This window comes from Cetorhinus maximus, chromosome 1, assembly GCF_964194155.1.
Source record: "Cetorhinus maximus chromosome 1, sCetMax3.hap1.1, whole genome shotgun sequence".
Lineage (NCBI taxonomy): Eukaryota > Metazoa > Chordata > Chondrichthyes > Lamniformes > Cetorhinidae > Cetorhinus > Cetorhinus maximus.
Window position 1 is genome coordinate 48,226,122 of NC_135879.1, and position 14,843 is coordinate 48,240,964.

A 14,843-nucleotide genomic window follows, 5' to 3' on the forward strand; every position below is an offset into this window, starting at 1 on the left:
TTTGCACAATCCCTTATGAGCGATTGATGCCTTTATATCATTATAAAAAATCATGTCATGGTGTGTAGCAGTGGTTTCTTCTCAACAACATGGTGCTGGCAGCAAGATTAAATACAGGTATGACATGATGAACAGTCTTAGCTCGTGTTACATGGAATGAGAAGGACCCTCAACGTTCAGGTCAGACCACAATAGAGCCACAGCTTCAGAAAGTGTTGAAATTGCAGCATGGTGACTGCACAGCAAAGCTTGGAAGAGACGACGCTCAAATAAAAAGCTGGTAAGCAGACGGATCCTTCGTGGTGAGTAGAACCGTGCATCCAGAGGACTAGCACTGGGTTAGCTCAGTCGTGAAAGGCAAGTAACCAGAGTGTAGGCTGGATTGACAGCGAGTAAGGAACAGTCAAACAAAAAACCCGTCATAAAAATCTGACCAGATAAGGTTGTGATTATAACTGGCAGAGCTTTGGATAAGTGTGTGAAAGTGGCTAGAGTACAGCCACAAGGCAGATCAAGGTACCATGTCTTAGAAGGCTGGGGGAAAGGACAAAATAGAAATATATTTGTAATATAGGACTCTATAATTAGCAGGATAGGTAGTTAGCATCCTTTGTAGCCAAGGACACAAATCCTTAAATGTGCATTGCCTACCCAGTGCCAGGGTAAGATATATCTCAGGGCTGCTGGAGAAAAAGTAAAAAGGCAAGTGGAAAAGTCAGTTATTATGGTCCTTGTTTGAACAAACTACACAGATAGGAATAAGGAGGTTCTGTGAAAGAGTATCAGAAGTTAGGTCTGGCTTTTTAAATGAGAGCCTCTGGAATGTGCAAATTGGTATAGGAGCAGACAGATCAGAAGAATTAACACATGGCTAAAGGGCTGCTGTGAGAAAGAGGGGTACTTTTCATAGGAAACTGGCACCAGTTTTGGGACAAAAAACTAGCTGTATCAATGGATTGGGCTCCATCTGAACTAGGACAGGTTCTGGAGAAAAACTGAAATGGGGACCTTGCAAATAATTTAAAACTGAGAAGATGGTGTGAGGTATGGCTCATCATCCAACTCAATAGCCTGCTCCCGCTTTCTCCTCATATCCTTTGATCCCTTTCGCCCCAAGAGCTATATCTAACTCCTTGAAAGCATACAATGTTTTGGTCACAACTACTTTCTGTGGTAACAAATTCCACAGGCTCACCACTCTCTGGGTGCAGAAATTTCTCCTCATCTCAATCCTAAATGGTCTACCCCATATCCTCAGACTGTGACCCCTGGTTCTGGACTCCCCCACCATCGGGAACATCCTTCCTGCATCTACCCTGTCTAGTCCTGTTAGAATTTTATAGGTTTCTATGAGATCCCCCCTCATTCTTCAGAACTGCAGCGAATATAATCCTAATGGACTCAATCTCTCCTCGTATGTCAGTCCCGCCATCCCAGGAATCAGTCGGGTAAACCTTCGCTGCACTCCCTCTATAGCAAGTACATCCTTCCTCAGATAAGGAGACCAAAACTGCACACAACATTCCAGGTGTGGTCTCACCAAGGCCCTATGCAATTGACATCCCTGTTCCTGTACTCGAATCCTCTGGCTATGAAGGCCAACATACCATTTGCCTTCTTTATCACCTGATGCACCTGCATGCTTACCTGTGCAAGGACACCCTTACATGTACAAGAACACCCAGGTCTCATTGCACATTCCCCCCTCTCAATTTATAGCCATTCAGATAATAATCTGCCTTCCTGTTTTTGCTACCAAAATGGATAACTTCACATTTATCCACATTATACTGCATCTGCCATGCATTTGCCCACTGACTCAGCTTGTCCAAATCATACTGAAGCATTTCTGCATCCTCCTCACAGCTCACCCTCCCACTCAGCTTTGTCTCGTCTGCAAATTTAGAGATATTACATTTAATTCCCTCATCTAAATCATTAATATATATTGTGAATAACTGAGGTCCAAGCACCGATCCCTGCAGTGCCCCACTAGTCACTGCCTGCCATTTGGAAAAAGACCCATTTATTCCTACTCTTTGTTTCCTGTCTGCCAACTAGTTTTCTATCCATCTCAATACACTACCCCCAATCCCATGTGCTTTAATTTTACACGCTAATCTCTAATGTGGGACTTTGTTGAAAGCCTTCTGAAAGTCCAAATAAACCACATCCACTGGCTCCCCCTCATCAACTCTACTAGTTACATTCTCTCAAAGTTCCAGTAGATTTGTCAAGCATGATTTCCCTTTCATAAATCCATGCTGACCCTATCCAATTCTGCCACTGTTTTCCACGTACTCAGCTACTAAATCTTTTATAATGGACTCTAGAATTTTCCCCACTACCGACGTCAGGCTGACTGGTCTATAATTCCCTATTTTCTCTCTGCCTCCCTTTTTAAATAGTGGGGTTACATTGGCTACCCTCCAATCTGTAGGAACTGTTCCAGAGTCTATAGAATCTCGGAAGATGACCACCAATGCATCCACTATTTCTAGGGCCACTTCCTTAAATACTCTGGGATGTAGATTATCGTGCCCCGAGGATTTATTGGCCTTCAATCCCATCAATTTCCCCAACACCATTTCCTACTAATACTGATTTCTTTCAGTTCCTCCCTCTCACTAAACCCTGTGTTCCCCAACATTTTTGGTATGTTATTAGTGTCCTCCTTTGTGAATACAGAACCAATGTATGTATTTAGTTGGTCAGCCATTTCTTTGATTCCCATTATAAATTCCCCTGTTTCTGACTGTAAGGGACCTACATTTGTCTTCACCAATCTTTTTCTCTTCACATACCTGTAGAAACTTTTACAGTCAGTTATAAGGTTCCCTGCAAGCTTACTCTCGTACTCTATTTTCCCCTTCTTAATCAATCCCTTTGTCCTCCTTTGCTGAATTCTAAACTACTCCCAATCCTCAGATCTGTTGTTTTTTCTGGCCAATTTGTATGCCTCTTCCTTGCTTCTAATACCATCTCTAATTTCTCTTGTAAGCCATGGTTTGGCCACCTTTCCTGTTTTACTTTTGTGCCAGACAGGAATAAACAATTGTTGCAGTTCACCCATACGCTCTTTGAATGTTTGCCATTGCCTATCCACCGTCATCCCTTTAAGTAACATTTCCCAATCCATCATAGCCAACTCACGCCTCATACTATCGTAGTTTCTTTTGTTAAGATTCAGAACCCAAGTCTCAGAATCAACTACGTCACTCTCCATCTTGATGAAGAATTCTATTATATTATGGGCGCTCATCCTCAAGGGGCCTCGCACAACTAAATTGCCAATTATTCATTTCTCATTTCACAATACCCAGTTGAGGATGGCCTGTTCTCTCGTTGGTTCCTCAATGTATTGGTCCAGAAAAACATCCCATATACACTCCAGGAATTTATCCTCTACTGTATTGTTACTAATTTGATTTGCCCAATCTATATGCATATTAAAGTCACCCATAATTACAGATGTTCCTTTATTACATGCGTCTCTAATTTCCTGTTTAATGCCATTCCCAACATCACCACTACAGTTTGGGGGTCTATATACAACCCGCACTAACGTTTTTTGCCCCTTAGCATTTCTCAGCTCTACCCATACAGATTCCACATTGTTGGAGCTAATATCTTTCCTCACTATTGCGTTAATTTCCTCTTTAACCAGCAATGCAACTCCACCGCCTTTTCCTTTTTTCTGTCCTCCCTGAATACTGAATACCCCTGTATGTTCAGTTCCCATCCCTGGTCACCCTGCAGCCATGTCTCCGTAATCCCGACTATATCATACCTGTTTACATCTACTTGCGTGGTTAATTCATCCACTTTATTGCGAATGCTCCTCGCGTTAAGGCACAAAACATTAAGGCTTGTCTTTTTAACATTACTTGTCCTGTTTCCACTATTTGTCACTGAGGCCCTGTTTGATTCTTGCCATTGATTTCTCTGACTATCACTTTGAACCAAGGCTGTAATGAGGTCAGGAGCTGAGTGGCCCTGGCAGAACCCAAACTGAGCATCAGTGAGCAGGTTATTGCTAAGCAAATGCCAGTTGATAGCACTGTTGATGGCCCCTTTCATTATTTAACTGATGATGGAGAGTAGACTGATGAGGCAGTTGGATTTGTGCGTCGGACATACCTGGGCAATTTTCCGTATTGTCGGGTAGATGCCTGTGTCGTAGCTGTACTGGAACAGCTTGGCTAGGGGCACAGCAAATCCTGGTGCACAAGTCTTCAGTACTGTGACCAGAATATTGTCAGGGCCCATAGCCTTTGCAGTATCCAATGCCTTCAACTGTTTCTTGATATCATGTGGAGTAAATCGAATTGGCTGAAGCCTGGCATCTGTGATGCTGGGGACCTCTGGAGGAGGCCGAGATGGATCATCCACTTGGCACTTCTGGCTGAAGATTGTTGCAAATGATTCAGCCTTACCTTTTGCACTGATGTGCTGGGCTCCTCCATCATCGAGGATGAGGATATTTGTGGAGCCTCCTCCTCCAGTGAGTTGTTTAATTGTCTACCACCATTCACAACTAAATGTGGCAGAACTGCAGAACTTAGATCTGACCTGTTGGTTGTGGAATCACTTTGCTCTGTCTATCACTTGCTGCTTATGCTGTTTGGCACGCTTCACCGGGTTGACACCTCATATTTAGGTCTACCTTGTGCTGCTCCTGGCATGCCCTCCTGCACTCTTCATTGAACTAAGGTTGATTCCTTGGCTTGGTGGTAATGGTAGAGTGGGGGATATACCAGGCCATGAGGTTACAGATTGTGTTTGCGTACAATTCTGCTGTTACTATTGGCCCACAGCATCTCATGGATGCTTTTGAGATGCTAGATATGTTCGAAATCTAAAATAAAAACAGAAAATGCTGGAAAAACTCAGCAGGTGCCACGGCATCTGTGGAGAGAGGAACAGAGTTAACGTTTTAAGTACGTCTGACCCTACTTCAGAGCTAAAGAGAAGTAGAAATGTGATGAAATTTATACTGTTTAAGCCGGATGGAGCAGGTGAATCTGGATAGAAGGCCAGTGATAGGTGGGAGTTAAGGAGAGATTGACAAAGATGTCATGAACAAAAAGACAAAAGTTAATGGTAGCGGTAGGGGCTAAAGAAAGTGCTGATAGTGGCATTAAGGTAAGAAAACAGAATGTGATAATAGCAGAACAAGGGTCAGCACTCTGAAAGAAAAACATGGAACAAGTAACAGATTGCCCTTTTGGGCGTGGGTTGGGGTGAAGGGGCAGTGGCTGGGGAAAAAAGGATAAAAAAGGGGGATAAAAAGGGGATAAAACAATGAATAAAAATAAATAAAAATAAGTACATAAAAAATTTTTAAAAATAAAAAGGGATATAAAAGATAGAGGAGAGAGTTCATGGTCTGAAGTTATTGAACCCAAAATTAAGTCCAGAAGGCTGTAAAGTACCTAATCGGAAGATGAGGTGCTGTTCCTCCAGTTTGCGTTGAGCTTCACTGGAGCATTGCAGCAGGCCAAGGACGGACATGTGGACATGAGAGCAGGGTGGTGTGTTGAAATGGCAAGCGACAGAAAGGTCTGGGTCATACTTGCAGACAGGCCGAAGGTGTTCCGCAAAATGGTCACCCAACCTGAGTTTGGTCTCTCCAATGTAGAGGAGACCGCATTTGCAGCAGCAATTGCAACAGACCAAACTGAAGGAGGTGCAAGTGAAGCACTGCTTCACCTGAAAGGAGTGTTTGGGCCCTTGGACAGTGAGGAGGGAGGAGGTAAAGGAGTAAGTGTTGCACCTTCTGCGATTACATGGGGAGGTGCTGTGGGAAAGGGATGAGGTGTTGGGGGACAGATACTGCTGAGTTTTTGCAGCATTTTCTGTTTTTATTTCAGATTTCCAGCATCCGCAGAATTTTGCTTTTATCATACTGTTCGAAATCTATCCCATTTAGCACAGTAATTTTTTTACACACACTTACACATATATAGGCAGAGTTGATTTTAGGAAAAAGGATCACTTTGTGACATGGAGAGGGAAACAAAATATGCAAATTTATCACAACTCTTGTAAATTGCTTTTATGATTATTGCATGCATGTACTGTAATACTTTTACTTGGTAACCTTTGTTTAACCAAAGTGAAGGACCTCAATCATAAGGAATGGAGCATTCTTTCCGTGCAGCGTAAAGTATAACATAGCCAACTGTAGAAAAAAATGCTCCCTTTACATTGACATTCCTTAGCTCGATCACAGAACAACAAAAACAAAATACGATGGGTGCTGGAAATCTGAAACAAGCTGAGAGAAACCAATAATTTTATAGGGAACCCATAGAGTCAACAAACTTTTATCTCCTCAGTCTGGACCAAGTTTGAATCCAGAGGTGAGAAATTTGACTAAAAATATATTTCTAAATGTTTGCATCTACATTATTAAAGGCAATTGCAGCACCTATGCAACAAAAGGTAAGGCAGTACTGTAGCTCAATGCAAATTGCACAATTGCTTCATGTTTGAAAAGCTTCCCTTCACTTGTATCAACAAAACGAGTTTGTTCAAAGTTAAAAAATCAATGACTGTTATCTTTTGTTTGCATCCTTTTAGGCACGTTAAAAAAGATTTGGTCTTTTTTATTTGGGAAAATGTTACTGCCCGTGGAGAACACACAACACTTTGACCATGAGTTTGCAGCATCAACCTCTTTCCACGGTTTACAAAATGCACTGCAAAGCAAACCCAGAATTCGCAGGGTTTTCTGGATGGTTGTTGTGCTTGGCTGTGTAATTGTGGTTTTTTCTCAGATCACCCAGTGTTTCATTCGCTACTTCAGCTGGCCAACATCTACATCTGTCACTATAAAGTATGTTGAGCAAATTGAATTTCCTGCTGTTACTTTCTGCAACTTAAATAGGTATGACATGCTACATTTTTAATATAGTCTTGCATGTTTCCCTATGATTTTTAAAATGAAAATTCATATGAAGAAAAGTGCAAAGCACAAAATGATCTGGTTGACAAACAAAAATGAGCTATAACAACGTGATGCTCTCTATAAGAGATACAATTTACATAATTTTGAAAGAGTAAGATTACATGAATCATTCAATGTTTTGTGTGAAGGCATGAAACAGAGAAGGGAACCAGTACGAGCAAAGACTGGACACACTCCCAAATGCAGACTTAAGCAATATCTGACCTAACACAATATATTTGCTCAGATCATAAAGATCCTGTGAAGCTAAGTCACACAGAGATTTCTGTGTGCCATGTAAACAGTGCTTATGCTATTTTTCTGGGATTTCCTGAAGTTATGGCAGATTATCAGTTTGATCTCTTAGGGTGCGCCTACATTAATTGTCCTCATTATAGTAGGTGTGAATGTTAATTGGCTGCCTGAGATGAGATGACAAATAGCATATCGTGCACAGCCTTTGCAACTAATGTGAGAGGCAATTGTACAGTTTGTTACAGCTGTAACATTCCAAGCTTTAACGCATATCTTCAATATCTGTATCCAGGGACACAGTTCACAGTTGACTTGTTTGAAAGACATTTAAACATAACTCAATCACAAAACTCTGTAGCAAACATAGATCAAAAACAAAAGAAAAGGAAGAACGTAGAGTAACAGTCAGGAATTGTGCTCTATGGGCTACAGGTAAAGGGAAAACTAATAGATGTAAAGTAATTAAAATGAAAGAAATAAGAAATGTGTGAGTAAGACACTAGAACAGAAACACAGGTTAGGGTGTGTGAACCAAATAAGCATTTCACGTCGTTAATTGGCCAGCCAGCATGGAATTGGGGTCGGGGCCTGAACGTGGGCGGCAGGCTGTTTCCCAGCCGCTCCCAGGCCTGCCCACCGTGCCCGCCTGACGACCTGAAAATCCTACCCATGGCTACTAGGATTGTAGATTTGGGTAATGCTGACTTCTGTGGCATGAGACTGTTCATGGTAAACTGGACAAATCTTTTAATGGACAAAATGCAAAAAAAAATCAGTGGAAGGTGTTGAAAAACAGTTCAGCATGATAAAGAATCAGTTTATACTCTGAAGGGGCAAGAGCTCTACTTGCAAGAAAGGACAGCCATAGGCAACTAAAGAGTTAAGAGACAGTATAAAACTAAAAGAAAAAGCATACAAAAATGTAAAAAAAAATATAGGCCCTGGCAAATGGGAAAAATGCAAAGAATACAAAAGGTTACAAAACAGATAGTAAGAGTTGTAAGAAGGGAATATAAAAGGAAACTTGCAAGATAATATCAAAATCAACAAAGAATGTTTACAGTTATTTTAGGAAGAAGAGGGTGGTTGGAGCAATGTCCACATGACAACTGATAAGGGTGATTTTAAGTGGGCGAGCCAATTAAGGCCCGCACAGCGTGACGCCCAGTGGGAAGCGCTATGTGCTTCCTGTGCGGGCGGTGAGGGGGGGTGGGGATTCCCCAAATGCGAGTGTGCGCTCTTTCACGCATGCGCACAAAAGAGTGCACATCTCCCTGAGGCTAAGTGCTGCCTCAGGGAGATCGCTGAAAGTTGTACAAACATTAAAAGTAGAGAAAAAAAAATCCTTAACATGTCCCCCTCATGTGATAATGTCACACGAGATGGGACATGTTAATAAATTTCAGAAAAACTTTATTACATTCTTTAAAACCCTACCTGAAACCTCATCCCGCCGGTGGATGAGGTTTCATGTTTTTCCTATTCCCCATCGGGGCTCCTGGCCTGCCCACCAACCTTAAGGTTAGACGGGCAGGTCCTTTAATTGTTTCAATGATCCTGTTAATGGCCTCAATTGGCCATTGACAGGTCGGCGGGTGCACAGCTGATTTGGCTGTTCCCCCGCCTTCCTGAAAATTTAAATGGGGCGGGATGATGTCGGGGGTTCTGCCCGACATCACCCTGCGTCATTTTGCGCGTCGGCAAGTGGGCCCCGCCCCCTGCTCGCCGACGACAAAATTCAGCCCACTGAATAATTATTTTGCTTCATTATTTTCTAGTGAAGAAGAGGTCAGCAAGTCAGACATCCTAAGGAACCTAAGATTGAATCAGGGAGAGGGACTCTACAAAATTAACATAAGCAAAATAACATTGATGAAGAAAATAATGTCATTAAAAAGTAACAAATCCCCAGGGACAGATAGTTTCCATTCTAGGGTTTTAAAACATGCAAGTCAGAACATTGATGCCCTAACAATAGTCTTCCAAAGTTCTTTCGATTGAGGAATCATTCCTTTAGGTTGGAAAATTGTGCATGGCGTTCCATTAAGAATGGTGGGAGAGGGAAACCAGGGAATTATAGAAGTTAGCCTAACATCTGGGCCAAATTTTGCACTCCCGGGGGTGGTTTTGAAGGCAGGTAGGGGTAGCATAAAATTGGATGTAATGCCAATGGGCAATGTTACTGGCACTTATCCACCTTGCCCTGCCCTTGTCCTCACCAAATTTTTATATGCAATAGGGGCTGAGTGGCCTACTCCTGCTCCTAATTCACTAGTAGGTGGAGGCTGGTGACAGGTTAGAAACCCAGCAGGTAACACTTCTTGGGCTTTGGGCAGAAAAAAGGGGCGGGGTGCCTACTTTACAGGCCCCTATTTCCATCGGAGGTCACCTCCCAAGTTCCAGACAACCTGTATTTCCCCTCCCCCGTTGTCCCATCCACCAAGGTCCCCAACCCCCCTTGGCTCCTCACTCACCTCGCACCCTGTTGTCAGGGCCTGCTGACCTGGCCACAGTGATAACCCCCCCCCTATTTACCTCTCATCTGGCTCCAGCAACAAATGTTGTTGGGCACTGGATGCAATCCCAGCAGTGCACTCCCAGTGGCCACTGCTGGGACCAGAGAGCTGTCAGCCATCTGGCTGGTAACTCTCTGAGGTGGGACCTCCTCCCCAGAGGTGGGGCAGAAGTCTTGCCTCAAGGCAATTAACGCCCCAACAGACGTTAAATTGCTGCAGGGCCATGCAAGTGGGTGAAAATGGGTGAGATTCCTGCTTCTGCTTTTGCCAAAGGCACCCACTTGCTTAATGTCCAGCCCTTCTGTGGGGAAACTGCTAGAGTTTATAATTGAGGAAAAAATGACTGAACATATAATATTTTCAGCTGATCAGCGAAAGTTGGTGTGGGTTTGGAAAAAGTAGGTCATGCCTGAAAAATTGGATTGAATTTTTTGAAGAGGTGACTAAAGTTGTGGACAGGGAAATGCCTGTGGATGTAATTTATATTAACCTCCAGGCAGCATCTGAAGGCATCCCTCATAAGAGACTGCTAACTAAAGTTGAATCTTATGTAATTGACTTGGTTAGGAAATTGGCCCTGTGACAGGAGACAGAGTGTAGGACTAATTGGCAGGACATGATTAGTGTCCCATACTTGTCTTGGGGCCTCAACTATTTGCATTCATTATTAACTTTAATAATGGAATAGAAAGCCATATCTGAATTTTCTGATGACACAAAGTTAGTTGGCATTTTAGGTGGTATAGATGGATATGCAACATTACAACAAGAAATTGATAGGTTAAGTTAATGGACAAAACTATGGCAAATAAATGTAGGCAAATATAGGATCATCCACTTGGGGACCCAGAAAGGATAGCACAGGGTACTTTCTAAATGGTGAAAAGCTAGAAGTATGGGGGATCCAAAGAGACTTGTGTGTCCAGATGCATAGAAGATTAAAATGCCATGAACAGGTGCAGAAAATAATCAAAGAGGCTAATGAAGTAAGGTCTTCATATCCAGCAGACTAGAATATAAAAGGGTAGAAATCATGCCTCAGCTATACAAACCCCTGGTTAGATCACACCCGGAGTCCTGTGAGCAGTTCATGGCACTGCACCTTAGGAATGATATATTGACCTTGGAGGCAATGCAGGGTAGATTTATCAGATTGATATTTGGACTCCAAGGGTCAAATTATGAGGAGAGATTAGATAAATGAGGATCATATTCCTTGGAATTTAAAAGGTCAAAGGATGATTTGATCAAAGCTTTTAAGATATTATGGGGAACACGTAGGGTAGATATAGAGAAACATTTTCTTCTGGATGGGGATTCTGGGACCAGGGGGCATAGTCTAAAAATTAGGGCCAGATTTTTCAGGAGTGAAAATAGGAAACATTTCTGCACACAAAGGTTGGTGGAAGTTTGGAACTCTCTTCCACAAATAGCAACTGATGCTAGACCAATTGTTAGTTTTAAAATTAACAATAGTTTTGTTAACCAAAGGCATTAAGGTATCTGGAGCAAAAGTGGATATAGGGAGTTAGGACACATATCAGCAATGATCTCATTGAAAGTAGAACAGGTTTGAGGGGTTGAATGGACTACTCCTATTCCTATGACCTGTGTTCCTTTCATGAAGAAGACAATTGATCAAAGTAATCCTGAAAAACGGCACAGGTCTTTAGCTGGTGATTGATCATTTGCTTGGTTAAGTGGGGAATTATGAAGAAGGGCAATCAAATGTACTAACTGAAGGAATGCAGGATTACTGTTTCTGTTAAGTTTCAATACACCATGTGCTTTTCTTCAGTTTTATCACTTGGCTGTATATTTTCATAATGCCAGCTATACTATCAAAGGTGAATTTCAATTTTCCACTATTTTGGTGTTCACGCCAGCATGAAAAAGTTAATTTGTTTTGTTCCCTATAGATACCAAGCCCAAGCAGTAGCCAACATGAACATCATATACATGTTGTGGTCTATTGTATGTGTTGCTCTAAGAATTGTCCAAAGTGGTGGAAATAGCAGCATTTCTCAAGAAATCCTAGACTTTCTTCAAGGAAATCCATCTTTCAGCATCAAGAATTTCACTAAAAAATATGGTTACCAACTTGATGACTCTACTCTCTTAAAATGTGACTACTTTGGGGAGCCCTGCTATGCAAAGGTAAATTAAACTTATTTGCTTTATCTTGGAGTTAAACTTCTTAGGGGTGAATTTCCACAGGGTTGTTCTTATCTCTTGGTATCTATTCAATGGATGGTTGGCAGAAGCCAACTTGGAGGAGCAATGTAATTAACCATTGATGACATTCCTCTAGGGTTTCTGCTGATCTTCCAGCAAAGTTACAACAGGAAATCAAGAGAACTCACACATAAATTCCAGATGTTAAACTCTTAACTTGCCAGGCACTTTAACATTCATGGATTGAGCATCCTTTGTTATCTCTTGCCTTGCAGTTATGTTTTGGAACTACATAGCATTCTCTGTGAAACTAAGAAATGAATTCTGATACCTACCTGTCTCCATCCAGTCCTTTTCCAGCTTTAACAGAGGTAGGACAGGGGAGCAGCAACCAACCTGTTCTTGGAAGGCAGATGTATTATTTAAGTATTATAATTTTTGGTCACTTGTGGCTCATATTTAAACTCCATTTTAAATTTAACCCTGGTGGGCTGAGTTTATGGGGCCTCGGGAAACCCGATGGCTAAAGAGAGGTGATGACTGCTGGATCAAGGAGGTTAGTGTCTTTCCATTTACCTATTGAATTCATCTTACCAGCTTTACACACCCTCTCTGAATGTGCTATCCACATAGCTCTCAGCCACAAGGATACGCCACAGTGACTCCAGCCGCCTCTCAAGTTCCGAAGCCCAGAGCTCAAGTTTCTGCTACTGGTGACATTTCCTGTACATGTGGTCATCTAGGTCACTGGTAGCATCTGATCAGACATTTCCCCAAACATTTGGATTTCCCCAACCAATCTCCTGGCCTCTTGAATTCCGTGACCAGCCTCCAACCTCTTCTCTGACTTTCAATCTCCCCCAAGCCAAGTCTCCAACCTTCTCGTTGTTCTCCAATGCCACCACTCCTCCGGACACCAATCTCCCTCTGGCCTCTAATTTTATCTCGAGCCACCAATCTTCCCCACCCATGGCTTTTCCAATCCTCCTCTCCCTTTTTCTTTGCTTCCTGACAGTGACTTGATGTTGAAGGCCTATCCATTCAGTTGTCAGTCAGCCTCTCAACCTGCTGAGGTAGTGAAGATAGGAAGTGATAGTCTGGTCCTGATAAATTAATACAATTGACAAAATAACCAGAGTGAAATGAGATTTATTTTAACCCATCAAGTTTTAATGACCTGGAATGCATTTCCTGAAAAAGTGATGAAGCAGATTCAATAAAAGCTTTCAAAAAGAAATTGGATCATCATTAAAAAGGAAAATAAAATGGATGGCTATGGGGAAGGAGCAAGAAAGTGGGATTACTTGGAAGCTCTTAGAAAGAACCTACACTGGCATGATGGGCCAAATGGCCTTCTGCACCACATGGTTCTTTAACTGCAAAATTGGGTTTTGTTGCCTTTATAGTTTTGGTGTTAATGTTGCTGTTTTGGTACCAAAATTGTGTCTGTGCCATGTGGCACATGTTCCCCACAGCCCACACTAGATGCCTTATTAAGCGCATTAGCATAGGCACCAGAAGTATGTAGAGCAGGAAGATCCTAACATGAGTCAGTATGTAACAAACACAGCTGAACATACAATAAAAACAGAAAATGCTGGAAATATTCAGCAAGTCAGATGGGATCTGTGGAGAGAGAAATAGAGTTAAGGCTTCAGGGTCAGTGGTCTTTCATCGGTGTATGTGTTCAGCAGCATAAAGGACTCCCCTCACCCTGTGTCCACAATAGTGCTTTTTAAAGGAATCATCAGCTTCTTTCAGATTAGTTGCTGGTTAATTTTTATTGGTTCAGTTTGAGTTTCTAGTAACAGAAGTTTGGAGAAGTCAACAGGGAGTGCTGTTGCAGGTGGATAAGGACTTATTTTTGACTTCAATGGTTCTGGTCAGACCACTTGCTCAGTGATGGGGGCTACAATTGAAGCTCTACTGGGGCTGCGGCATCAGAGGGAGCTGGAACAGAGGCAGCAAAAAGGAGGTAAAGCTGCTCTCAGAGGGAGGAAGAGGGGGAGAAGGACTCTAAGCAGAAGGCCTTACTCATTTAGTGTCTTCCAGGTGTACTTTTCCTACCTCCACCTAAGCTAGGAGTAGTGTGTTCAGAGGTTGTACTTTCTGAAGGAGGTGGTCACTGAACTTTGCCATCTCTTGGAGCCAGAACTGTAACCTCAGAGCCACACATGGACAGCACTACCAGCGGCAAAGCCCACAACTCTTACACATTTGAATATTTACAGGTTGGAACAGGTGACATAGTTAACATTTCAGAGTACACTGTCCATTGCAGCATCAGGGTTGATGTAGCCCCCTATGCCTGGGGAAGGGATTCATAGATGGAGCGCACCTGTTGCTTTGTCAGGATGTTGGGCTTACCCTTGGTGCAGGAATAGGCCATTCATCCCCTTGGGCCTGCTCCGCCATTTAATAAGAGCATGGCTGATCTGATAGTAACCTGAAATCTGCATCCCACCTACCACCAATAACCTATCACCCCCTTGCTTACCAGGAATCTACCCACCCCAGCCTTAAAAATACTCAGACTCTGCTTCCACCATCTTTTCAGGAAGAGAATTCCAAAGACTCAATGACCCTCTGAGTGAAAAGAGGGTGAAAACATTCTCTGTTTTAAATAGGTGACCCCTTATTTTTAAACAGTGACCCCTAGTTCTAGATTCTTCCACAAGAAGAAACATCCTGTCCACATCCACCCTGTCAAGACCCCTCAGGATCTTATATGTTTCTATCAAGTCACCTCTTACTCTTCTGAACGCCAGCAGATACAAGCCTAGTCTGTCCAATCTTTCCTCATGAGACAACCCACCCATTCGAGGTGTTAGCCTAGTAAACCTTCTCTGAACTGCTTCCAATGCATTTACGCCCTTCCTTAAATAAGGTGATCAATATTGTACACAGTATTGTACTAGTGGTCTCACTAGTGCCCTGTACAACTG

The 14,843-nt window shown here is 42.5% G+C and overlaps 1 protein-coding gene across 1 annotated transcript in view; it reads left to right on the plus strand.

Moving 5' to 3' along the window:
* The window catches only part of LOC144667575 (bile acid-sensitive ion channel-like), a 219,765-nt gene that overhangs the window by 53,712 nt on the left and 151,210 nt on the right, over window positions 1-14,843 (plus strand). The window contains exons 3-4 of the mRNA XM_078532673.1: window positions 6,586-6,892; window positions 11,643-11,880. Of these exons, the coding sequence (XP_078388799.1) occupies window positions 6,586-6,892; window positions 11,643-11,880 (545 nt within the window). The remainder of the gene's footprint in view (window positions 1-6,585; window positions 6,893-11,642; window positions 11,881-14,843) is intronic.